At 45.2% G+C, this 24,487-nt stretch overlaps 3 protein-coding genes across 3 annotated transcripts in view; 2 read left to right on the forward strand and 1 right to left on the reverse strand.

Moving 5' to 3' along the window:
- The window catches only part of TMEM242 (transmembrane protein 242), a 46,270-nt gene extending 29,837 nt beyond the window's left edge, over positions 1–16,433 (forward strand). Inside the window, exon 4 of the mRNA XM_049695468.1 lies at positions 15,121–16,433. Within this exon, the coding sequence (XP_049551425.1) occupies positions 15,121–15,219 (99 nt within the window). The 3' untranslated portion in view covers positions 15,220–16,433. The remainder of the gene's footprint in view (positions 1–15,120) is intronic.
- On the forward strand, positions 231–2,771 carry LDHAL6B (lactate dehydrogenase A like 6B). The gene has a single exon (XM_004263682.4). It carries the CDS (start codon positions 1,526–1,528, stop codon positions 2,669–2,671), a length of 1,146 nt encoding a protein of 381 aa, XP_004263730.1. The 5' UTR covers positions 231–1,525; the 3' UTR covers positions 2,672–2,771.
- Positions 16,434–18,011: 1,578 nt separating the features above from the next.
- LOC125960720 (uncharacterized) lies at positions 18,012–22,677 on the reverse strand. Its single transcript, XM_049695608.1, has 3 exons — positions 22,600–22,677; positions 21,270–22,023; positions 18,012–18,841 (listed from the first exon to the last, which is right to left on the reverse strand). The coding sequence occupies exons 1-2, from the start codon at positions 22,675–22,677 to the stop codon at positions 21,283–21,285; spliced, it is 819 nt and encodes a 272-aa protein (XP_049551565.1). The 3' UTR covers positions 18,012–18,841; positions 21,270–21,282.
- Between the last annotated feature and the right edge of the window lie 1,810 nt (positions 22,678–24,487).

The following is a 24,487-nucleotide window of genomic DNA, read 5'->3' on the forward strand; positions in this document are numbered from 1 at the left end:
AACGGTGACCATAAATCTGACCACCGGGGTGGAGAGAACGCATGTATGTGGTGCTCTTACCATTTTGTGTGACACGGAGCTCGTACTGTACCATCTAAACAGGATGGCAGGGTCTCCACTGTTGCCACACTTTTCTCACCTCTCACCAACTCCTTTGCTTACTGTTGCTCTCTTCCTGGACTGCAGCTCAGTGGCAGAAGGAATGAGAATAGCTTTTCAAGTCCTGAATGTAAAATATTCATTTTGTCAAGATTTGGTATTCTAAAATGGAATATATATGTGTACACACACACACACACACACACACACATATATATATACATATACAATTTTTTTTCCTGCCTGTGAGGAGGCGGCATGTACCAAGAGCTCCGTTAGGGGAGGACATACTGCTTTCTTGGAATGAGAGGAAAGCTTTGAGGAATCATTACATGGTCAGAATTCTGTTTATATAAGTGAGGAGAAAGTACTGTTATTTTTGTTTGGACTTTTATAGTTTATTGGGTTTAAGGGTGTGTGTGTGTGTGTGTGTGTATATATATATATATATATATATAAACATATATGTATCAGATGTAAAGTTTTTATTTCCTTAGAAATTTGAAAGGACATTCATAACACTGACCAGAAGAACGCAGAGGAAAGTAAGGTACACGGGTGCCATATTGCACTAGCTAATATTTTAGTACTTTAATCAATAATCTGGTTTGTGCAGTTGGCCAAAATTTGCCATTTTAAGGACGTAGAAGATATATCCTCATGCTGATATCAGGCTACATCACCACCATCTTTCTACTCGAGAAGTCGTTTTCGATCAGGACTCTCAATTAGGAGCTTTCCTTTGTCGCAACTGTTTGACTAGCTCACGGTCGGCTCTTGCCCCTTGTCGTCAGGATCCTACGACTTCCGCAGTCACGGTCGTGACTGACATAAAGGCAGCGGAAGCCTTTCCAAGTGTAAGGTTCTCGAACTGGCTACAACGGGAAACAGGAGTCCCACTTTTCCAACGGATGCAGGGAAATGGTGCAGGAGGCCATTGGGAGACAAAGGATACGCACCTGGTTATTCCTGGCAGGGATACAGTTATGAAAATTTAACCTTATTTTCATCTGTACTGAATGGAAATGTTTTTACTTGGCATATGTAGTGAAAACAGAAAATCAGTAATCGCAAGGATCTGGGTTGTCTCATTATACATGCTAAGTAGTGGAGAGAATTCGAGTTCTTAAAATTTTAACTCCAGAATTCATTTGCGAGAGGAGCCCTACCGCGTCGTCATCGTCGTCCCCCTCCCCGCAATCAGATCAGACCTGAAGTACTTTGCGGAGGCCCGTTTGAGGCCACGAGAGCTGGGCTCGCCTTGCGCAGCCGCAGTAGCAGGCCGCGTCCAAAGGTCCCGGCCTTGCGCAGCCGCAGTAACGGGCTGAGCAAACGGCCAACGGTCACAGCTCTCTGCTTTTGAGCTTGTAAGGCTGCCTGCTGCTTTCTTCCTATCTCTCTTCCTTCACCTCTCGAGTGAGTAGCCATGAGCTGGGCTGTGGGAATGCAGCGGGCCAGGCAGAGAGTGGGCGCTGTGAGACTGAATTGCCTGTGCCCGGGAATGGTGTTGAGTCCCTGCCAGCCGGCAGGCATCGCCCACAGGGGCACCTGGCCCATCGCCCCCGCGTCCAAGATGGCTACGGTCAAGTGTGAGCTTATGAAGAATTTCCCCTCAGAGGAGCCCGTTCGTTGCAATAAGATATCCATTGTAGGAGCTGGATCGGTTGGCATGGCCTGTGCTATCAGCATCCTGTTAAAAGGCCTGAGTGATGAACTTGCCTTGGTGGATGTTGATGGAGGCAGACTGAAGGGTGAGACAGCGGATCTTCAGCATGGCAGCCATTTTGTGAGAATGACCAATATTATTTCCAGCGAAGATTACCTTGTCACTGCAAACTCCAACCTCGTGATTATCACAGCAGGTGCACGCCAGGAAAAAGGAGAAACACGCCTTAATTTAGTCCAGCGAAATTTCGCCATCTTTAAGTTAATAATTTCCAGTATTGTTCAGTACAGTCCTCGCTGCAAACTGATTGTTGTTTCCAATCCAGTGGATATCTTAACTTACGTAGCCTGGAAGTTGAGTGGATTTCCCCAAAACCGTATTATTGGAAGTGGTTGTAATCTGGACACTGCCCGTTTCCGTTTCTTCATTGGGCAGAGGCTTGGTATCCATCCTGAAAGCTGTCATGGGTGGATCCTTGGAGAGCATGGAGACTCAAGTGTTCCTGTGTGGAGTGGAATGAACATCGCTGGTGTCCCTCTGAAGGATCTGAACGTAGATATAGGAACTGATAAAGATCCTGAGCAGTGGAAAAATGTGCACAAAGATGTGGTTGCTAGCGCCTATGAGATTATTAAAACGAAAGGTTATACTTCTTGGGCCATTGGCCTGTCTGTAGCTGACTTAACAGAAAGTATTGTGAAGAATCTTAGGAGAGTGCATCCGGTTTCCACCAGAATTAAGGGTCTCTATGGAATAAATGAAGAAGTATTCCTCAGTGTTCCTTGTATCCTGGGAGGGAGTGGTATTACCAACCTTATAAAAGTAAAGTTGGCCCCTGAAGAAGAGACCCATCTGCAGAAGAGTGCAAAAACACTTTGGGAAATTCAAAAGGAGCTTAAGTTTTAAAGTTGTTTAAAACTACCATTCTGAAGTTATTGAAGAAAAGAGAGTAGTTATGGAGTTGTGTATGTCCAGTTTTTGAATAAACTTGAATTCCTAGAAGTTGGAAACAGGGAATTGGGTAGAGTGACTCCCCTATTTATTTAGACCCCCCCCCCAGCTCTTTTATTTAGCATCCAGATGCTGAATTATACTTTTTTTTTTAAACAATTCCTAAGTGACTGCATCAAAGAAGGTGTTTTCGTACCACTGATGTACCGGTCCTCACCCTGTGTATGTGTGTGTATAGTTGCCACTTGTCCAAAAAAATGTAGGATGTGGGTGTTTGTTGTGTTACAGAAATTCTGATTCTTTTCATTAAGTACAGGTTCATTCTTTTGTTCTGGGTGACTTATACCTATGTTCATTTATATACTATTTTTTTGACGTTGTAACTTCCTATACAATGTGAAAATAAACGTATACACAGAAGCATTCTGTCTTCATTGCCCTATGACAGCCTATCAGCCAGGCTTTCAAAAAGGCATCGTAAAATGGGAGCTGGAAGCAGGTCCTGTGTGTGCTTGTGTGTGTGTGTGCATGCTCATGTATATGTACCAGTGAAGCAGGATCATTAAAAAATGAAAATAATAGTGATTTAGTTGGTAGCTATTATAAAGTATTTAAGGCAGTAAAATATAAAGCTTCAGAAAGAGGCCTGAGAGAGGTGGTAACAGTTACTAAAAATAAAGTCTGACTGAAATAATTTTAGAACTGCCTCTGAGAACCTGACCTGTTAGCACATTAAATCAAGAAGCACATTATAAATTGTTCTTATTGGGCTGAGTCTTACCTGCAGAGTGTGCCCTGGCCCTAAGACACTCCAGGGTCATCTCTTGCTCAGTTTACTTCACATTAACGGAAAGATTTTGCTTTTGAATTGTGCCCTGTTGTTAGTCACTGTCATAAAATTTGGCCATTTTAATGAGTACTTCAGGGATTGTATTTCTCAGAAAGTTACATGTTCACTTTTTATTCCTAAATCAGTTGACTTTACTACAGATTCTATACTGTATGGATGTGATACATTGAAGGTTTCGGAGAAAGTAAAGATGCTCGTCTGACCTTTACCTAAATGGTACTAATAACTTAGGAAATGAGAATCTTAGCCCTCCTATTCAATTGAATATTAGGGCTTTCCTGGTGGCGCAGTGGTTGAGAGTCCGCCTGCCGATGCAGGCGACATGGGTTCGTGCCCCGGTCTGGGAAGATCCCACATGCCGCGGAGTGGCTGGGCCCGTGAGCCATGGCCGCTGAGCCTGCGGTCCGGAGCCTGTGCTCCGCAACGGGAGAGGCCACAGCAGTGAGAGGCCCGCGTACCGCAAAAAAATAATAATAAAGGTTTATTTCTCTCCTAAAATTCACTGGGTTTACACAACTTTCTAGGGAAGCTGCCCTCCACAGGCTGGCTTCATACCTCAAGTTTCTTTGATCTTGAGGCACCACTGCAGCAACACAGGTTTCCATGATTGCTATGGAAAGGGAAGAGAGGCCTGGAGAATTGAACACTTGCAATTATGTGCTTCCACCTTGGAAGTGACACACATCTCTCTTCCTCATGTTTCATTAGCCAGAATTAGTTAGATGGTTACCTTAACTTCAAGAGGGTAGAGAAGTATAGCCCCCTGTATCCAGAAGCAGATGAGTACTGACTATCGGGGAGTACTGGTAATAATCTGCCATTTAGCATTCTCAGTAACACGGTCACCATCACAAGAGATACACACTCTAGGCTTTTTAAGTCATTTGTATTGAAAGCTGGCACAGGAGTAGAGCTTGTAGAGGTGCCCTGTCTTCCCAGGTCACAGAACCAGGGTGGTTGTGGGGAAAGAGCCTGGATATCAGTCAGGCCATTGTACTCGTAAACCAGATCACCCTGGGTGGGTTAACCTCTCTGACCTCTGGTTTCTCATATGTAAAGTGGTGGTCCTCATTTCTGCCACACAGAATTGTGAAGACTGAATAAAAGCCTACTGCTTGGTGTAGTGTCCGGCATATAGGTGATCTCAAATGGCAGACACTGTTATTCCTGTTCAGGGAACATTTATAGTCTTATTCTGTTTTACGAAGAAGCTGAATTTCCTGGTTCTTCAAAATGACCATTGGCACTGTAATTATTGACATATCCAAAGGCTTTCTCATCAGTTGGTCCTATAAAGCTTTCATTATTCTAACCTCAGCACCGAGGCTGGCAACAGTCCTGTACCTGCAAGTGAGAAAACTGAAGCTAAATGAGCTAGTCAATGGCAAAGACACTTTAAAACTTCAAGCTTTTTTTTTTTTGCGGTATGCGGGCCTCTCACTGCTGTGGCCTCTCCCGTTGCGGAGCACAGGCTCCGGACGCGCAGGCTCACTGGCCATGGCTCACGGGCCCAGCTGCTCCGCGGCACGTGGGATTCTCCCAGACCGGGGCACGAACCCGTGTCCCCTGCATCGGCAGGCGGACTCCCAACCACTGCGCCACCAGGGAAGCCCTAAAACTTGAAGCCTTTAATTCCAATAGCTGTCTATTAGAATAAATGCTGTAAGGGTTTTCTCCAATTAAATTGGGGGCATAGCCTCAGCTTTTAAGTAATTTTTCAGCACACTATATATTAGACCAGAAGTTTTCGTGTTGTTTTTTTCCTTGCCAAGACATGCATGGTAAATGTATAGCATATCCCATGTTTCACTCCTGGCATACCGGCTAAATCGCCCTTTAAAAAGCTGTTGAGGTGTGAATGAGAGTAATAAACATTATTGGAGACATGATCTTGAATCTATTTTAATATCTAAAAAGTCAATCAGAATGTCCATGTTAGTGACAAATTACTTGTAATACATTTTCCAATTGTCATAACACTCTTTGAGAACTGCTGCCTTGGAGAGTGGTAGTTTCTGATAATATTACAACCCAGCACTGTTGGACACAAACATTGGGACTTAAGGATGTGGTTCTTGGAGCAGTGGGCTCATTGCCTAGGGAGTGCCATTCGTGTCTTAGTCTTTGTGGAGAGCAGCCCCTGGAGTTGTGCAGTACAGAGTGGCCCTGTTTAGAAGGGTAGGTTTGTGGTCCATAATCATGGAAAAATTCTCCCTGGTCAGAGATGAAAGAGGAAAGAGGAGGACTGCAGAGAAGAGGTCCCAGAATTTGGAAAATGCTTCAGAGTAAAGCTGAGTTGCTAGATGGAGACTCAGGTTCCCAGCATGCCCCATCTTCACCAAACTTTTGGGGTTTTAGGTTAGGGGGATGGTTCTGTGGCAATAGCTGTAATTATTATTGTGGAATTCAGTACATTTATTTTATAATGATTTTTGCTTAAATGTACTCAATCCCTAAATCTTTTGTCAAGCACATTTTTAAGCAGGGGAATGTTCTATTGGCCTGTACTAGAGTATCACTGATAAGACCAGCACTTCTGATCTGCATATCAGCAATTGAAACAGGTGGAAAAAACTGAAGGTTTTCGTTTACTATCCATATACTACAAATAGTACAAGCTTAAAAACTTTCTATGAGCCCTACTGTTGAAAGCAACTTGAGGCCCTCTTTATAAGTAGGGTATAAGTAAAGACTCTGGGTTTCCATTCCCACAGGTGTAAAATTAAAGTGTAGTTGATGTACAATATTATATAAGTAACAGGTATACAATATAATGATTCAAAAATTTTCAACGTTATACTCCGTTTACAGTTCTAAAATATTGGCCATATACCCTGTGTTGTAGAATATATCCTTGTAGCTTATTTTATACATAATAGTTTGCACCTCTTAATCCCCTACCCTTATGTTGCTCCTCCCCCCTTCCCTCTCCCCAGTGGTAACCACTGGTTTCTATATCTGACTCTGTTTTCTTTTTTGTTATATTCACTAGGTTGTTGTATTTTTTAGATTCCACATATAAGTGATATCATACAGTATTTGTCTTTCTCTGTTGGACTTATTTCACTTAGCATAATACCCTCCAAGTCCATCCATGTTGTTGCAAATGGCAAAATTTCATTCCTTTTTATGACTGATTAGTATTACATTGTATATATATATATACCACATCATGTTTATCCAGTCATCTGTTGGACACTTAGGTTGCTTCCATATCTTGGCAGTTATAAATAATGCTGCTGTGAACATTGGCGTGCATGTATCTTTTCGAATTAATGTTTTTGTTTTTTTCAGATATATGCCCAGGAATGGAATTGCTGGGTTATATGATTCTTCTATTTTCAGTTTTTTGAGAAACCGCCATCCTTTTTTCCACAGTGGCTACACCAATTTACATTCTCACCAACAGAGCACAAGGGTTCCCTTTTCTCCGCATCCTCGCCAACATTTGTTATTTGTGTCCTTTTTGAGGATAGCCATTCTGACAGGGGTGAAGTGATATCTCATTGTAGTTTTGATTTGCATTTCCTTGATGATTAGGGATGTTGAGCATCTTTTCATGTGCCTGTTGGCCATCTGCATGTCCTTTTGAAAAAATGTCTATTCAGTTCTTCTGCCCATTTTTTAATTGGGTTGTTTTAAATTTTGAATTGTATGAGCTGTTGATATTTGTTGGAATATTAACCCTGTATCGGTCATATTATTTGCAAATATCTTCTCCCATTCAGTAGGTTGTCTTTTCGTTTTGTTGATGCTTTCCTTTGTTGTACCAAACCTTTTAAGTTTAACTAGGTCTCATTTGTTTATTTTTGCCTTCATTTCCTTTGCTTCAGGAGACAGCTATGTCAAAGAATTTTCTGCCTGTGTTTGCCTCTAGGAGTTTTATAGTTTCCAGTCTTACACTTAGGTCTTTAATCCATTTTTAAATTTTTGTGTATGGTGTTAGAGAATGTTCTAATTCCATTCTTTTACTTGTAGCTGTCCGATTTTCCCAGCACCACCTATTGAAGAGGCTGCCTTTTCTCCGCTGTATATTTTTGCCTCCTTTGTTATAGATTAATTGACCATAGATGCATGGGTTTATTTCTGGGCTCTCTGTTCCATTGATCTATGTGTCTGTTTTTGTGTCAGCACCATACTGTTTTAATTACTGTACCTTTGTAGTATAGTCTGAAGACAGGGAGTGCGATTCCTCCAGCTCTGTTCTTCTTTCTCAAGATTGCTTTGGCTATCTGGGATCCTTTGTGTTTCCATACAAATTTTAAAGTTATTTGTTCAAGTTCTGTGAAAAAATGCCATGGCTATCTTGATAGGGATTGCATTGAGTCTGTAGATTGCCTTGTGTAGTATGGTCATTTTAACAATATTAACTCTTCCAACCCATGAACATGGTATATCTTTCCATCTGTTGGTGTTGTCTTCGGTTTCTTTCCTCACTGCCATAGTTTTCCAAGTACAGGTCTACCTTCTTAGGTAGGTTTATTCATTGGCATTTTATTCTTTTTGATGCAGTGGTAAATGGGATTGTTTCCTCAATTTCTCTTATAGTTCATTGTTCGTGTACAGAAATGCAACAGATTTCTGTATATTAATTTTGTATCCTGCAACTTTACTAAATTCGTTGATGAGTTCTAGTAGTTTTCTGGTGGCATCTGTAGGATTTTTTTTATGTATAGTATCATGTCATCTACAAACAGTGACAGTTTTACTTCTTCCTTTCCAATTTGTATTCTTTTTATTTCTTTTTCCTCTCTGATTGCTGTGGCTAGGACTTCCAGTACTGTGTTGAATAAAAGTGGTGAGAGTGGACATCCTTGTCTTGTTCCTGATCTTAGAGGAAATACTGTCAGCTTTTTCCCTGGGGTTTTTTGTTTGATTTTTGTTTTGGCTCTATTTCATTTATTTCTGCTCTGATCTTTATGATTTATTTCCTTCTACTAACTTTGGGTTTTGTTTGTTCTTCTTTCTCTAGTTCCTTTTGGTGTAAGGTTAGGTTGTTTATTTGATATTTTTCTTGTTTCCTAAGGTAAGCTATATCACTATAAACTTCCCTCTTAGAACTACATTTGCTGCATCCCATAGGTTTTGGATCATTGTGTTTTACTATTCATTTGTGTCTAGTTATTTTTTAATTTACTTTTGATTTCTTCAGTGATCCATTGGTTGTTTAGTGTTTGGTTGTTTAGTAGTATATCGTTTAGCCTCCACGTGTTTTTGTTTTCTGCAGTTTTTGTAGTTGATTTCTAGTATCATAGTGTTCATATCGGAAAAGATGATTGACATCATTTCAACTTTCTTAAATTTACCAGGGCTTGTTTTGTGGAAACGTGATCTATCCCGATCCATGTGCACTTTAAAGGAATATGTATTCTGCTGCTTTTGGATGGAATGTTCTGTGTGTATCAATTAAGTTCATCTGGTCTAATGTATCATTTAAGGCTAGTGTTTCCTTATTGATTTTCTGTCTAGATGATCTGTCCATTGATGTAAATGGGGTGTTAAAGTCCCCTACTATTATTGTGTTACTCTCAGTTTCTCCCTTTATGTCTGTTAATATTTGCTTTATGTGCTTAAGTGCTCCTATGTTGGGTGCATATATATTTACAATTGTTATATCTTTTTCTTGGACTGATCCCTTGATCATTATGCAGTGCCCTTGTTTCTTGTAACAGCCTTTATTTCAAAGTCTATTTTGTCTGATATAAGTATTGCTACCTTGGTTTTCTTTTGATTTCTATTTGCATGGAATATCTTTTTTCATCCCCTAACCTTCAGTCTGTGTGTCTTCAGATCTCGTGTAGGCAGCACATATATGGGTCTTGTTTTTGTATCCATTCAGGCACTCTGTTTTTTAATTGGAACACTTCCATTTACATTTAAGGTAATTATTGATATGTACTTTTGACATTTTGTCAATTATTTGGAAGTTGTTTTTGTAAGTCATCAAGTCACAAAAGAACAAAAGAAGGGAAAAAAAAGACCATCTTTAGTGTTATATTTGGATTCCTTTTTGTGTATGTGTATATCTATTATAGATAATTTGGTTTTTGGTTACCATGAGGTTTTTATATAGTGAGATACATATATATACATAGTTTTATATATATATGTATATATATAGTTTTATATATATATGAATTACATATATATTTGTTTTAAGTTGATCTCTTAATTTCAAATGCATTTTAATAACCCTGCATTTCTACTCTCCTCCCCTCACAATTACTGTTTTTGATATAATATTTTACATCTAATTGTTTTGTGTATCCCTTAACTGCTTATTGTGAATATAGATGATTTTACTACTATTGTTTTTTAACCTTCCTACTAGCTTTGTGTGTGGATGACTTCCTATCTTTACGGCGTGTTTGCCTTTTTACCATTGAGCTTTCCAGTTTGTAATTTTCATGTTTCTAGTTATGGCATTTTCTTTTTTGCTTAGAAAAGTTACTTTAACATTTCCTGTAAAACTGGTTTAGCTTTTGCTTGTCTGTAAAGCTTTTGATCTATCAAATCTACACAAGAGTCTTGCTGGGTAGAGTATTCTTGGTTGTAGGTTTTTCCCTTTCATCACTTTAAATATATGGTGTCACTCTTTTCTGGCCTGCAGAGTTTCTGCTGAAAAGTCAGCTGATAGCCTTATGGGAGTTCCCTTGTATGTTATTTGTTGCTTTTCCCTTGCTGTTTTTAATATTCTCTCTTTACCTTTAATTTTTGCCATTTTAATTGTGTGTCTTGGTGTGTTTCTCTTTGGGTTAATCCTTTATGAGTGGACTCTCTGGATGTCTATGGCTGTTTACTTTCCCAGCTCAGGGAAGTTCTCAGCTATTATGTCTTCAAATATGTTCTCAGCCCCTTTCTCTCTCTTTTCCTTCAGGGACCCCTATAATGTGAATATTAGTGTGTGACCAGGGGATTTTTGCAGAAACTAATGCCTGTGGCCAGCAATTTTTATTTTGGCTGGCCAAAAAGTAATTGTTATTATTTCACTAACACTTTGCGGGTTATTACATTCAGTAGTTAAACCTGACACACCTGTAAAGTCTTCTAATTTTCATGAAATGTTGTCTTCAATCCACTCTTTTGTAGTAGCAAAGGAGCATTCTCCAGCACCGTGAGTTCTATTTTCACTTTCTGTATCAGAATCAATCACTAAGATTTTTTGTCTTTATTTGGTCTTATATTCACATCATCTGAATCAGAACTGTATTCTGAAGAGCTATCATCTGCTGAGACACCAGTCGACATATGTTGCTCAAAGTATCTGCATAAAATTCACCAAAAAATTTTTCTTCACTCAAAATTTCATGATGCATCATTTTTGAAAATTTTACGTTTGTAATATACACAGGTTGGCACGAAAACCTAACGGAGCAAAATGTAAATGATAACAACAATCATAAGTTGTATAATGAACCCTTGATCAATTTTAAGCTCTAACAGCTTCACACAGTGATGTTAATTGTATCACTCTCTAAAAACATACTGATAACGTCTCTGGTCAGAGACGTTAAACTGCCTTCATTTCTTTTCATTCTTTTTGTGTTCAGCATCAGTCATTTCCACTATGTCTTTTCTGTCTTCCAGCTCACTGATCTGTTCCTCTATATCATTCAGTCAACTGTTGATTCCTTCTAGTATATTTTTCATTTCAGTTATTGTAGTCTTCATCTCTGGTTGTTCTTTATTTTCTAACTCTTTGTTAAAAACTTCTGACTTCTTGCTCTGTGCATCCGTTCTTCTCCCAAGTTCTTTGTTCACCTTCACGATCACTACCCTGAACACTTTCTTGGGTAGATTGCCCGTCTCCATTCTTCTTCTGGGGTTTTACCTTGTTCCTTTGTCTGGAGCATGTTCCTCTGTCACCTCATTTTGCCTGCTTTTTGTTTTGTTTTGTTGTTTTAATGTATATGGTAGGTTAGTTACGTTTCCAGACCTTGGAGAAGTGGCCTTCTGTAGGAGACACCCTGTGTCCCAGCAACACAATTCCCTCTTATCACCCAAGCCGTATGCTCTAGGAGTTCCCCCGATGGTTGGTCCTTCTCTTGTGACAGGCTGACTGTGTGGGTGGTCTGGTAGGTTTGGTTGGCCCCCAGTCCAGTTGGGTGCCAGACCCTGCCTTGTGCGGAAGCTGCCGACTGCCGGTTGACAGGGCCGGGTCACGAGGCAGCTGACTGCAGAACCTCAGGGGGCCCTGGGGCTAGTGCTGGCTCACTGGTGTGTGGAGTCAGGGTACAGAAGATTCTGGGGCTGTTGTCTGCCCCCTGGTGGATGAAGCCAGGTCCTGGCGTTAGTGCTAGACTCCTGGCAGGCAGAGCCTGGTCCTGGAGGCTGGTGACAGGGCCCAAGGGTCTTAGAGCTGGTGTCAGATGGCTGGTTGGGTGGGGGTTGTTCCTGACACAGTTGGGTACAGGGTCCAGGGTGTCCCAAAGCTTGTGTTGGCCTGCTGGTGGGGAGGCTGGTCCAGAGGCTAGAGTAGGCTTCCTGGAGGGCTGGGGCAGGCCCAGGAGATTCTGGAGCTGGTGCCTTCCCACTGGTAGGTGGGGCTGGGTCTTGGACCCTGTGGTGGACAGGGCCATGTCTAAAGGCAGCTGGGCTCACGAGGTCTTAAGGCAGCTGTCTGCTGATGGGTGGGGCTGTGTCCCCAACCCAGTTAGTTGCTTGGCCTGAGGCATCCCAGCAATGGGTCAGGTCTTGGCACTAATGAGCTAGAGGGAGGACTCCACAATGGCACCCACCAGCACCAGTGTCCAAGTGGTGAGCTGCAGTTGCCTCCTGCCTCTCCAGGAGACTCTGCAAGACTGGCAGGTAGGTCTGGCCCAGGCTCCTACCAAATTACTGCCTTTGTCCTGGATCCCAGAACATGCGCGATGTTGTGTGTGCCCTTTAAGAGTGAAGTCTCTATTTCCCTAGTCCTCTGGGACTCCTGAAATTAAGCCCCACTAACATTTAAAGCCAAATTCTCTGGGGGCTCGTCTTCCCAGTGCAGGACCCCCCAGGCTAGGGAGCCCGACATGGGCCTCAGAACTCTCACTTCTGTGGGAGAACCTAGGCAATGTAATTATTCTCTAGTCTGTGGGTCACCCACTTGGGGATGTGGGACTTAACTGTATTACCAGGCCACCATTCCTACCCGTCTCCTTCTGGTTCCTTCTTTACGTCTTTTGTTGTAGAAGATCTTTTCTGGTAGGTTCTGATCTTTTCGTCCATGGTGGTTTTGCACTTAGTTGTGGTTTTGGTGTGCTTGTGAGGGGAGGTGAGCTCAAGGTCCTTCTTCTCTGCCATGTTGACTGAACTCCTCCACAGCTGGAAAGTTAAAGAGGACTAAATGGCGTTCTTTATCCCACTTGTCTCCCTTCCTTCCCCTTGCTCTGAAGCCTGTCTGTTCCTAGTTGGCTATTTTTCAGATATGATTCCTTCTAGTGGTTCAGTTGCTCACTTATGACCCTGGGAAACAAGTAAATAATACTTAGGAAATTAGAGGAAAGAAAAAAAATGGGGCCAAGAGGAGGAACTGGGAACACCAGCCCCCGTGCTGAAGTGGAGCAGCCACTCGGCACTCTCCCACCCAGGCCTCATCGGAGTGTCCCAGCCTCTGCCTTCTCAGCGACGGACCTTGTTCCAGATTCCTGAGAAGGTGCGATGGTAAATGATTCTGTTCATGCCCTGGCTGTCTGATACCCCACTGGAAAACCCTGTCATTAGGCTCAGTTGTAACAGGTGTTCAACCAGAAAGGTGAACGGAAAGAACCAAGCAGCTCGTTGCAGATCCTGGCCAGAGATGTCTTTCAACTGAGAAAGCCCATGCAAGATTCTTCCGGGGGGCACTCTTGGGATTTTGGACAAAGCAGTTCTTTTTGTTGGCCACCCTAGACATTTAGCACCACCCCATGTCCCCACACACCCCTATGCAAACAGTAATCCCCTGCGATTGTGACAGCCAAACTGTCAGGAGTCTCTACTCGAGAACTGCTATTTAGAACTACATTTCCAGTCAGGGATACAGTACTGCCTGTAGTTGAAAACCTTTCATCACACTACAAACTAGAGAGCTGCATGGAAGAGGGAGTTAGGGAGAGACACACATGTCGTGTGTGTGTGTGTGTGTGTGTGTGTGTGTGTGTGTGTGTGTGTGTGTGTGTGTGTGTGTGTCTTCAAGACTGGTGTCTGAGACCCAAACAAAGAGATGGTGGGCATGGACCTCCTCCAGACTACATATGATGGATAACCTTCTATGTCTTCCAGTATCAGAATATTTAAACCAAAATGATATAACTATAAATTAATGCTTTTGACAAACATACCACAATACTTCTATTCATATGAGCTTTGTTCTTGGAACACAGTGCATTTTGATGATGCTGTGGTGACACGAGCTAATATATGTCGAGTACTGCCAGGTGCTGTGCTTTATGTACATTATCTCACTTAATCCTCACAGCTCTGTAAGCAGGTAATTATCTCCCTTCTGCACACATGGAAACTACCCCTTAGAATAAGCAGATTTCCCAAGCAGTGGAGTTGGGCTTTGAACAGAGAGGTGTACCTGATACCAGGGTCTGTGCTAAAATGGTGCTACAATGACTGGAATAAATGACTAGGAATTTACAAGTCCCAACAGGATGCACCACCTGAATTTGGAAACACTACAAGGATTCAGCTTCAAGTTGAAATAAGTAAGCATCAAGATAAAAAAAAAAAATACTAGCCGACTCTCAAACATCACTCCAAGAATGACTCACGTTTTGCTGTGAGTTCAGGGGGCTTCACAATCTGACTGAGGAGATCTGTGTCCTTGGGAAACAATGGCTGGGATGTGGCTGATGAGAATGCTGCAGTGCTGGGCTGTAGCGCTTCTGAAATACTACCTTCAGAACAGGACCATCTCAGTGAAAAGAATGAATCAAGAGTGTGGATCTAGTATTATCTAAGGTAAAGATTATCCACCTCCCATAAACTAGTGTTCCCCTCGCTCAGGGCGCTGCGCACTTAGGTGGAGCTGACACTGCGTGTCAGGATCTTCCAACCTCCTGCTCTGACTCTCGGATTCCAAACCACCCTCTGCTGATAAAAACATTCTACTCTATCTGCCATTGATTCCTTCTTTATTTACCCCCTACTAAGTTACTTCTCCCCACTCCTTCCCTCTGGCCCCCAAATTCTTTAAGTTTGAATGGCTTCAGTATGTTTATTTAGATAGAAATCCCATTCTCAGCTGCATCTTTATATATGAAAGCCAACAACACATACCATTCTCCTGGTAGGAAATAAACGTCATTGAGGGCTGACGATTTAGAGCATGTTGCCTTCCAGATTTAGAGTGGAGTTCTATGTTATTTAAGGCCCAATAGACTTATACTTGGAAAAAGACAAGAGGTATGTCTCATTGTCTTTCAAGGCAGCGAGAACAGTCTTTACCTTTTGTTGGTCTTCCTTCGCCCGGTATCCACAGCAATGATGTATCAGTCGGTCAGCAACGGGGTACGTCTCTCATTGCTTTGGCTCTTTTCCCCATCTTTTAACATCTGATGACTGATTTTTTTTCATCTTTCAGATAAAAGACTTTCGAAGTAAAATGCAATCAATATTTCCAGCAATTCCCAAGAACTCTGAATCGGCTGTTGAATGGGAGGAAGCATTGAAATCCAAATGAGATGAGCATGGTGGGTGAAGTCCAGAACGATTGTTACAGGAAAAGCTGGCTTTGGAGATGTCACAACAGCAAAGGGACTCGACGGATTTCTCCTCAGGAACACATGCAGATTGTTGAGTGAACCTGTGGGATGGATGGCATTCAGTGTCCCCATAGGAGGCCGACAGTCATTTCTGTGTGCTGTACTTTATTACAGCTGATTTGGTTATGTTCATATGGGGGTGGGGGGTGTTGGAGGGAGGGCAAAGTTTTCCTAAAGTTAGGAAGACTATTTAAAAATAATTATATGGGTACCTTCTCTATGTGGAGGAAATCCCAGGGGAAATACTTCTATGACTGTAACAGTTGAAACCAAGTTTTTTACCTGAAAAACAAAATTATAACGTATGATGGAAAATCTTTATAAACAGACTCCTAACAGCAGTAGTACCTCTAAGTCTAATTAAATAAGTTTCAGCAGCCTTTCTTGTCCGTATGTGGCTGTCAGAACTCGGAGGACTTGCTCCTGTTAGGCAGACTCCAAAGTGACGGGTTAATGGGTGAATCCTGTCCATCAGGCAGTGGGTGTGGCTCTCTTGTCCTCAACACAGTCTTTGATTTGTATATGCCAGTCATTTACCTGACAGCCTCACCTTAGGCCCTGTAAATTCTTAGACAAGAAGCCAGTAACAGATTATGATAACTTGAAAGGATAATCATGTGAAAATAACGATATTATGGGTATAAAATGTACTTTTTTGACAAGTTGGTTCTGGGTCCCGAAACACTGACTGACAGTTTATAGCTTTATTTCAGTTGTCAATATAAAAATAGTCCAATTATCACCTAGCTTAACAAATATTTTTAACCAAAAAGATACCTGAGAACTGAGTCTCAGGTAAATTAAAATTTTAAGAAAAGTATTTTAACATTGTCAGTATGACCAGAAAATTAACCTCTGGTTGAATATCATTGTGCATTTTCTTTATAATTGCTTAGGCTCTAATTAACAATCAGTTTTAAAAAGTACATTTGAAATTTATCTGTTAAAATGAAACCTTTTAGTTTTAAGAAAAAATTTTAAATGAAATGTCAACTGCCTAATGTAACATTTTTCTCTGGACTGTGTTACCCTGTTAAAATTGCTGTATTGTTAATTAAACAGGTGTAATCAGCACCTGGGATTCCTGTGTAACCTGTTTAAAATTCAAGACTAAAAGAAAAGGATTGTGAAATTTATCTCAGGGTATGTGGAGTAGCAAAATAACTTCACCCACCTTTCATTTTTAACTAAATCTCTGCTAATAAAATAGCTCTAGTCTTTGAATGCAATGAAGGAAGGAAATCGGGAGGAAAACTGAACAGGTTTTTGTCCCTATTATGAGTCTGAGTCTAGGTGGGTGGTGGGTGTGCCACCACCCACCTGGAAGCCTAAAGGAAGGAATGTTTGAGTGCATGTTTGTGTGACATGCCTAAGGTTTACAAAACCCTTCCCATATGCGTCTGTTGTCCTTAAGGGATGGGGGGGGACGGACACGACAACTCCCATAATAATGATGGTGAATCACCTGCTGAGGAAAGGTTGATGGGGACAGATTCCCTAGAACCGGTACCAAGCATAGGCTCCAGTTGCATTTTAAAAGCCAAAATGAAGTAACAAAGATGAAAGTTAAAAGAAAAACAAGCAATATGACTGACTAAAGTGATTTTTTTCTACAGTCAGAACTCAGATATCAGAAGATGTCATTTGTCTATTCGAATCTTTTATACCAGAGGCATATTGTTAAACTGGTTAATGGAAAGGAAAAGTGTTTAACAGATAATGTTACTCCTTATGTGAAGTACCATCTGTGTACTGAGTTCTGAATGTTCCTGGATATGGAAGAGGGGAAATGTTACGGAATCTCAAGTTTGCCTCCTTCTCTGTCTTCGTCTTGGGTAGAGCATGACAAACACAATCACATTTATCTCCTGGACCATAAAGAGTTTTAATCACCCTATCAACCAGGATGACATTTTTCACAGACTTAAAAAGGAACAGAGCAGACATTATCTTGCCATAAGCAGTCCATTTCATGGAGGCTGAGCACTAGAAATTGTTTAGAGGGTGGGCAGCACGCCGTTCCCACTTCACGCGTAAGCCGCCATTAAGGCGGCTCCCATAAGAACGCCGCTTACACTGGCTCAGCGTTAAGCTTTAGAGTCTCGGCGCCAAGCTGTTGGAGAAAGCAGCGTGGAGTATATAGAGAGACCGTGGTGGGCAGGGGGCGACTTCCAGGGCCTCAGGATTCATTCAAGGGGAAGAACAAACGCCTATTCTGGTAGGTTCTTGCTGCCCTGTAAAAACGTATCCATGAGGGAAAAAAAAAAAAAAAAAAAACGTATCCATGGGCGGCTGCTGTTTTCAGACTTAAGAAAATACAGTTTCTGAACAAACTGGGAATGAAAAATAGGGCACAAGACGCCCTGCGGCCTGTCTCTACAAGAAACAAGGATCCTAATGACGGGAGAGACAGCGAGCCACTGCCCAGGCCCCGCAGAGCCGAGGTGTGACCGCAGGTGACCCTCCCTCCATCGCACTGACACAGGCTGACGCTGGAAAAAAAACCTGCCTCAGCTGCTCGGTCCAAAGGGGGCACCTCATCACCTCGCCTGTCGTACATTCTGCTTAGTTCTCACGGATAGTGTGGGACTCAGCTTGCAAATTAATCCTTGTAACCTAAGAGGAACGTAAAAGAAATGAAGGGGGGGGGTGGGGAAAGCCCATGGGGACAAAGGTAATTAAAATCCACTGAATTTAGCAATTTCACTTGGGGCAAAATTTAATCTCTCCTAGGTTTGGTTCTGTATCTTCTTTAAAACAAACATTTAAATACAAATGAAAATCAGCCAGGGAAAATATAAAATTTCTCCAAATCGTTAAATTTCTCATGAAAGTTAGCAAAATACACATTTTTATGAAACTTTATCAAGTGCAAGTGAGATGTTTTTCCTTTCTGCCGAGTCACTGAGTTATATGTCAAGGATCTGGGTTTCTGTGTTGGTGTTATCAGGATTAATTATCAAAGGCTGTGCTTTTGTGAGTCTAGAAGAGGAAAGGAAGCATCTCCGGCAAGCAGTGACATTAATCTTGTAACAATGAGTGAGGCTGTTAGCAGATTTTGTCTGACGGCAGATTACTCAGTTTTGGAGAAAATTATAGTAGCACAGTTATCAAGAAGTACGCAGAGTTCAACTTTTCTGCCCAAGTACTAGTGGAGTGATTCAGGACCTTAATTTATATTTCTTACATAAGCTAGGTGAGGCCTTTTGCCTTTGGTGAGGCAAGATCACTTACTAAAAAAGAAAACAAAACCATAGTAAAAAACAAAGAAAACAAGATTCCATATAAATGTTAATGACAGAAGGGTACGAACCAGTCTTAATGGACTCCCCTAAGAATCTAAATTAGGCAAACCAAGCAAGCTTGGCACATTTATAGAACACCTTCTACCTGCTTACCTGAAAACGCTCCAGAAATTCATCCTCTCACTGCCCCTGACGTCCCGGGCTTAGAGTGGGAGTGTAGGTCTGCAGCCCAACAGAAAACACCACAGGACACAGCCAGGGGGCTGCCTGGAACTCCAGCACGAGGGCCCGCTGCCTGCAAAGAGCAAGTGGACAAAGTTGAGCATAAAAGCTTGCATTTGACGTTCTCTACGGAGCTGTGCTAAGCTCTGCAGAGTCCCTTGGCTCTGCCAACCGGGGTGATGGGAGGGTGTTTATTTTTACTTTATTACTACTGGTTGTCTTCTCCAACTGTCCCTGTTGGAGGCTCTGTTTCCCTTCGCTTCCTACTGTGAGCGAAGCCCAAAAGGTGGACATTCTCATCTGGACGAGCTGGGCACTTACCAGGGGCGGATGGTCACGGCCCCCGTCACCACCTTTACCTGTATCCTTCCACCTCCCTTCAGTCCGCAGTGGCCACAGCTAGCTACAGATCCTTCAGCTGGGACAGAGTTTACAAAACTAAGAAAATGCTAGTAGTCAATCTCACGCAAAGCTAAAATAAGACCTTGTTAAAAAATAACGATTGAGGAAACCCTTTCCTCTGAGCTTGCTCTTACGCCAGCCCTGGTTCTCTTTTCATAGATTCTTATTACGCACGACTGTAGTACAGTATCTGTGGAAACAGCACTTTATCAAGTCTTCCAACTCCCTGTTTAAAGGGAGACTTTTCTTCGACATAGTAAGTGATGAGACAGGCTCTCCTATGGTGGCCAAGAACGCAGGGAGACGGGTTCCCTGAGCCTTATTCAGGCTCCTGCAGAGCTGGAGGTGGACGGCACTTCAGCCTGCAGGATGGGGCTCCGACCCAACAAATCCCAGTTTTCCCTGTGCCTCTTCAATTCCCGTGGTGTCCAAATTTGACGTCTCTGATATGTCTACGAATACTGAGTTGGGGGTGGAATCCAGATTCTTCTCAGGAGTGCATTTGCTTTAACTTTTCAATACTACTGAAGGAGCAGGGAAGGACTGGGTTAAAACACAGGGTCAGGTGATGCCTTAGAGAAACACCTGCATCCCTGACAGGGAAGCAGATATTCATCCTTGTGTAGTTTCTTCAGGTTCAGGATTAAGCCCTTAGTAAATATAGGGAGGGAGGGAGGGAAGGAGGAAGTGAGAGAAAGAGGGAGAAAGGAAAAGGAGATGGGAGGGAATGGGAAGGGATGGAGAGAAAGAAGGAAGGAAGGGAGGAAAGGGAGGGGGAGGGAGGGCAGAGGGAGGACCAGATGGAGAAGGGAGAGAAGAAAGTGGGGGCAGGGGCTTCCTCACTGGGAAGAGGGTCCACAAGTCCAGGACCACACATCCAGCTCCTGGAGAAACTGACACTTGCCTTCTCATCCATGCAGACCACATCTACCTCAGCCACCAACACACGGGAGAATAAAAGCACATCAGAATGATAAAAATTAGTTTCTGAAGTGAGCCCTGGGCCCCTGCTGGGGTTTCTAACTCCCAGTCCTATGACTAGATAGTCCAAAAATTAAAAATTTAAAGCAAGATCCTAATGCATTCACCAACTCTGAGTTGCCAAGCAGGAACAGAGAAGATCTGGAAGAACAAGTATTACTCAGGGTGACCTCATGTCTGGCCAATTCTCGCTGTGTAGCACCTGGTCAGGGACCCAGAGGTATGAATGGGAAGCATTCTCCCTGAAAACAAATGACCTCAAAAAAAAAAAAAAAAAATCCCTGCCACTTCTCACTTCACTTTAGAAACCTCACTCTCTTCCCATTTGTTGGCAATGCCTTCTAGAAATAAGGCTCCTTCCTCCTCTCTGGGGTGGAGTTTTATTCTGTAGCCAGAGCCCCTGAGTTGAAGTTCTCAGAGCGCTGAGAGCAGGAAGGGCACAGAACACCTTGGGCTCGGTCACCCGGGCGCAGCGCTGTTCACTGAAGAAATCAGGCAGAGACCAACCCACCACCCACTTCCCTGTGGACCTAATATGCCCTGGAAGGAAGCCCAATAATTCTACCTAATCTACCCAATTTGTGCCTTTGATGTAAGCTTCGGCAGTACATCTGACTGTTTGGCTAGTCGCTAAATCATTGTGAGCACACGTTAATTACCCAGCATGACAAAGGCGCGGGTCGGCTGGTTTTCCTGGGCTGTGTGTGCCGGGAGGCGCAGGAGTTATTAGAAAAGTTCGGGCCGGCGGGTTAATATCATCCCTTTTGGCATCCGTGTGTAATGCCACACCCCGTGCCTGGTTTAAGAACTGAAATTAAAAACAGCTCTCTCAAATACACGACAGGCCGACAGTCTTAACGGCCCTGAACTGTCCTGACCGGGGGCAACGACTATCCTCTGCGGCTCCAAACTTCTAAATCACCCGCTCATAGTAGCTGCTCAGCAGCCCAAGAGCTGCGCCGACCACGTCACATCCAGTGGTGGTCAGTGACACGGCGGGCCAGAGACAGCGCCTTCTCTAGACGGAAGCATCCCCGAGCTAAGTGGCGTCCCGGGAGGTGGGGAGCTCTGAGTGCCGCGTGTGTTTGGTCTGCCCCGGAAAGCATTCCTCAAATCACCTGGCAACTAACTTCAGGTGCATCCGCTAAACACGAAGCGCCTCCAGTCCAGCAGCAGCCGTTGCTGCGGGGCAGCCCACGCGCTCCCCCTGAGCCGCCCCCTCCTCTCCATGTCCCTCTCTGCTTTCTTCCGTGGTGGCCAGAAGATGCCGGCACACCGCCCTCTCCGCCTCGGTCTTCTGACTCGCCTACACTTTCTCCAGCTGCTTGTCTTCCGATCCTCCTCCAACACCTGGAGAAGCAAGATCCTGTTCCTAAGCAGAGGAACATCTAGGCCAACCTGGGGGACGTCCTCCCACTCTCCTGGCTGGCAGAAGGTCAAGGCGGGGCGTCCCAGTCCTGGGGCTTTCGAGGACTCCCCGTGTTTCTCTGGGCGCTCTGCGCCTGGACCTGCCCCGAGCTCTCCAGGGGAGACTGAGTGAGCAGCATGTCGGCAGGCGCACCGGCCCCAGCCTTTACTTTTTCTCTCTCGGAACAAGGGCCTGTGGACGAGCGATGCTGCGACGCTGTGTGTCCCGCTCAGTCCCGTTGCCTCTTCGTAGATGGTGCCAGCATTCTGGCAGCCGCCTCCCTCTTCCCTCTGAAGATGACTTGTTCTCAACGGCTGGTCTGCTCTTGGGAGGCCTGCGTTCTGGGCCCCCGGGCGGGGGGCCTGAGCTCTGCCCAGCGCCCCTGCTTCCTGGCCTGGGTAGTCAGGCCCCAAACCTCGTCCTTGTTCCCGGTCAGCCCCCAAGAGTCTCTTCAGCACCACCCGCTATGCGCCGATAAACATTTTCTCCGCAGCTAAAACCCCTTTATGACAAGCCCCGTGGTCAGCCCTTAAAGCTTTCTTCGCAGTCACACGGCGCCCGGGTAGGCGGGCTGTCCTCTGGGAAGGGGTTTCCAGGGGCCGCTGGTGGCGGGAGGGGAGATCTGAGTCCCTTCGCTTCCTGCTCCGTCCCACCGGACCCCCCCCCCTCCCCAGGCTCCTCCAGCCTCCCGGCCTCAACCCCAAACCTAGCCCCTCTGCTTCCAGCAGGGACGACTTCGGGCAAATGCCCCACGCAGGCCCGCTGTCTCCGTCTCTAAAATGGGCACAAGAACTCCCAAGTCCGCTGCTGGGAGGGTGAAATGCTGGACGCGGCAGCCAGCTCCCGAGACCCCCGGCCCGTGCTGCGGGCGCAGTGGATTTACGCTAGTGAGCCCTGACTCGCTCGCGTGTACGCCGCCCCACTCACCCCGCCGCCGCCGCGCAGGCTCCTCGCAGGGCCTGGGCCTCCAGCTCCTGCGCACCTTATACCCGCCACCCAGCGGGTGGGAGGCCCACGGGCCTGGGCTTCAGAGGCCACACCTGCGGGTGAGCCAGATACTGCGGGGACGGGCCCCCTTCCACCCTAGCGCAGCTCTGAGAGCTCAGGCCACTGGGCATCTAAGGGGGGGACAGAGGGAGCCTCGGTGGCCCAGGTGAGGGCGCACAGGGCCTACAGGTTCACCCCAGTGGGGAAAGGAGCGCTTCTGCCCCTCGCTGCTCTGCCGAGACCCTGGTTCTCAAACAGCAATCAGCCCGAATGAGAACCACCCGCACCACCTGAGAAAACACAGGTCCCGGCCCCGCCCACGGCTTCGAGTCAGCGGTCTGGGGCGGGGCCCGAGAATCTGCCTTTCTACCGAGTTCCCCGGGTCGCTGACGCCGCAGGTGCAGGGACCACAGGCTGAGAACCGCGGCCCTACTCCGTGTCTACCTCCGATGATGGCGCTCGGGACAAAAGGTGTCACAGGACAGCATCTCTGTTAAACAACCTTCTCAGGCTTCTGTGAAAGCCAGAGTTCCACACTTCCTGATTCTGCTTTCTCCCGAGTTTGAGAAATACGCCCGTCCCCTGCGCTGTCACCCTCCAAGGCCCACTCGCCACCCTCCCCTCTCTCGTCACCGCCAGTTCACTTTCCCAGGCAGGACCCTTACTCTTGTCCAGGCAGCCGGGAGGAAGGCGCACCTCCACTCCCTGACCTCGCGGAGGGGCACACGAACCCCAGAAGCGCACAGGGGTCCGTTCAGAAATGAGCAGTAGGCACTGGACGCGTCTGACCCGGTTCAGTCCCCAAGCTGTTTCCTGGGCAGGGAGACAAGGTGACAGTAAACGTCAGCTTGACGAGAGTTCTTCCCCGCAGACCTGAGAGAACGGCCTGGGAGGGGCAGAGGGGAGAGCCTGCGGAGCTGGGTGGAGAGGAGCCGGGGAAGGAGGGCTCCTAGGAGGCCTGGCAGAGAGGGAAGGGAGTCTTCGTAAAAAGCCTTGGCTGACCCATGGGAAGCTGGGATTTTACCTCTAAGCAATGGCAAGTCCATGGAGTTTTCTGAGCTGGTGACATTATGAAACTGGCATATCCTTTTTATTTTCAAGATTTATTTAGTGTTTATTTTATTTATTTCTGGCTGTGTTGGGTCTTAGTTGCGGCATGTGGGATCTTTCTTTGCTGCGCGGGCTTCTCTCTGGTTGTGGCGTGCGGGTTTTCATTCTAGTTGTGGCACGAGGGCTCTGTAGTTAAGGCGCACAAGCTCAGTAGTTGTGATGCGCAGGTTTAGTTGCCCCGAGGCATGTGGGATCTTAGTTCCCTAACCAGGGAATGAACCTGCCTGCGTCCCCTGCATTGGAAGGGGGATTCTTTACCACTGGACCACTAGGGATGTCCCGGCATTTCCTTTCAATCATTCATTCATTTGAAGCACAATCATTAAGTGCCTGGTAGGTGCTGGGGGGACACGATGGTGATTAGAGAGCCCCTCCTTGAAGCACTGATAGTTTGCTGGGGACGGGGGGGGGAGGTTCTTTTGACTGTGAAGGATGCACTGGAGGGAGAGCCCGTGGCCTGACCCAGGGTGGCCTTTGCTCTCCCTCAGACTGGGCCCTACCCTGCACTGCCAGGACCTTGCTTGCACACACATGTGGACAACCAGATGACACCTGGTGTCCCACTAGCAGCCCCTTGCTGCTCCTCGGGCCCAGGGGTGTGAACCCCAGCAGGGCAGGCCTCTCTCGAGAGGACAGACCCTGGGAGGAGGCCAGGGTCAGGTGGGTCCCCTTTTGCAGTCCAGGTCCCCCCATCCAAGCCAGGTGCTCTTGCAGCCGTGCACTGAACCTGCCCCTCTACCCTCAGGCTGCAGAGCTGGACCCTCCTGTCACCTTCCCTCAGAGGCCCTCGTCGTTGAGCTGCCGGGATGCTCAGCACTAAGTTTAACCTTG

This window comes from Orcinus orca, chromosome 12, assembly GCF_937001465.1.
Source record: "Orcinus orca chromosome 12, mOrcOrc1.1, whole genome shotgun sequence".
Taxonomy (NCBI): Eukaryota; Metazoa; Chordata; class Mammalia; order Artiodactyla; family Delphinidae; genus Orcinus; species Orcinus orca.

Excerpts from the sequence above, each read along its gene's own strand:
- LDHAL6B (XM_004263682.4), top strand. The coding sequence starts at position 1,526 with ATGAGCTGGGCTGTGGGAATGCAGCGGGCCAGGCAGAGAGTGGGCGCT.
- LOC125960720 (XM_049695608.1), bottom strand. The coding sequence starts at position 22,677 with ATGCCCAGTGGCCTGAGCTCTCAGAGCTGCGCTAGGGTGGAAGGGGGC. Across the intron at positions 22,024-22,599 it reads AGTATCTGGCTCACCCGCAG|CGGGTGGTGCTGAAGAGACT; the intron begins GTGTGGCCTCTG and ends ATCGGCGCATAG.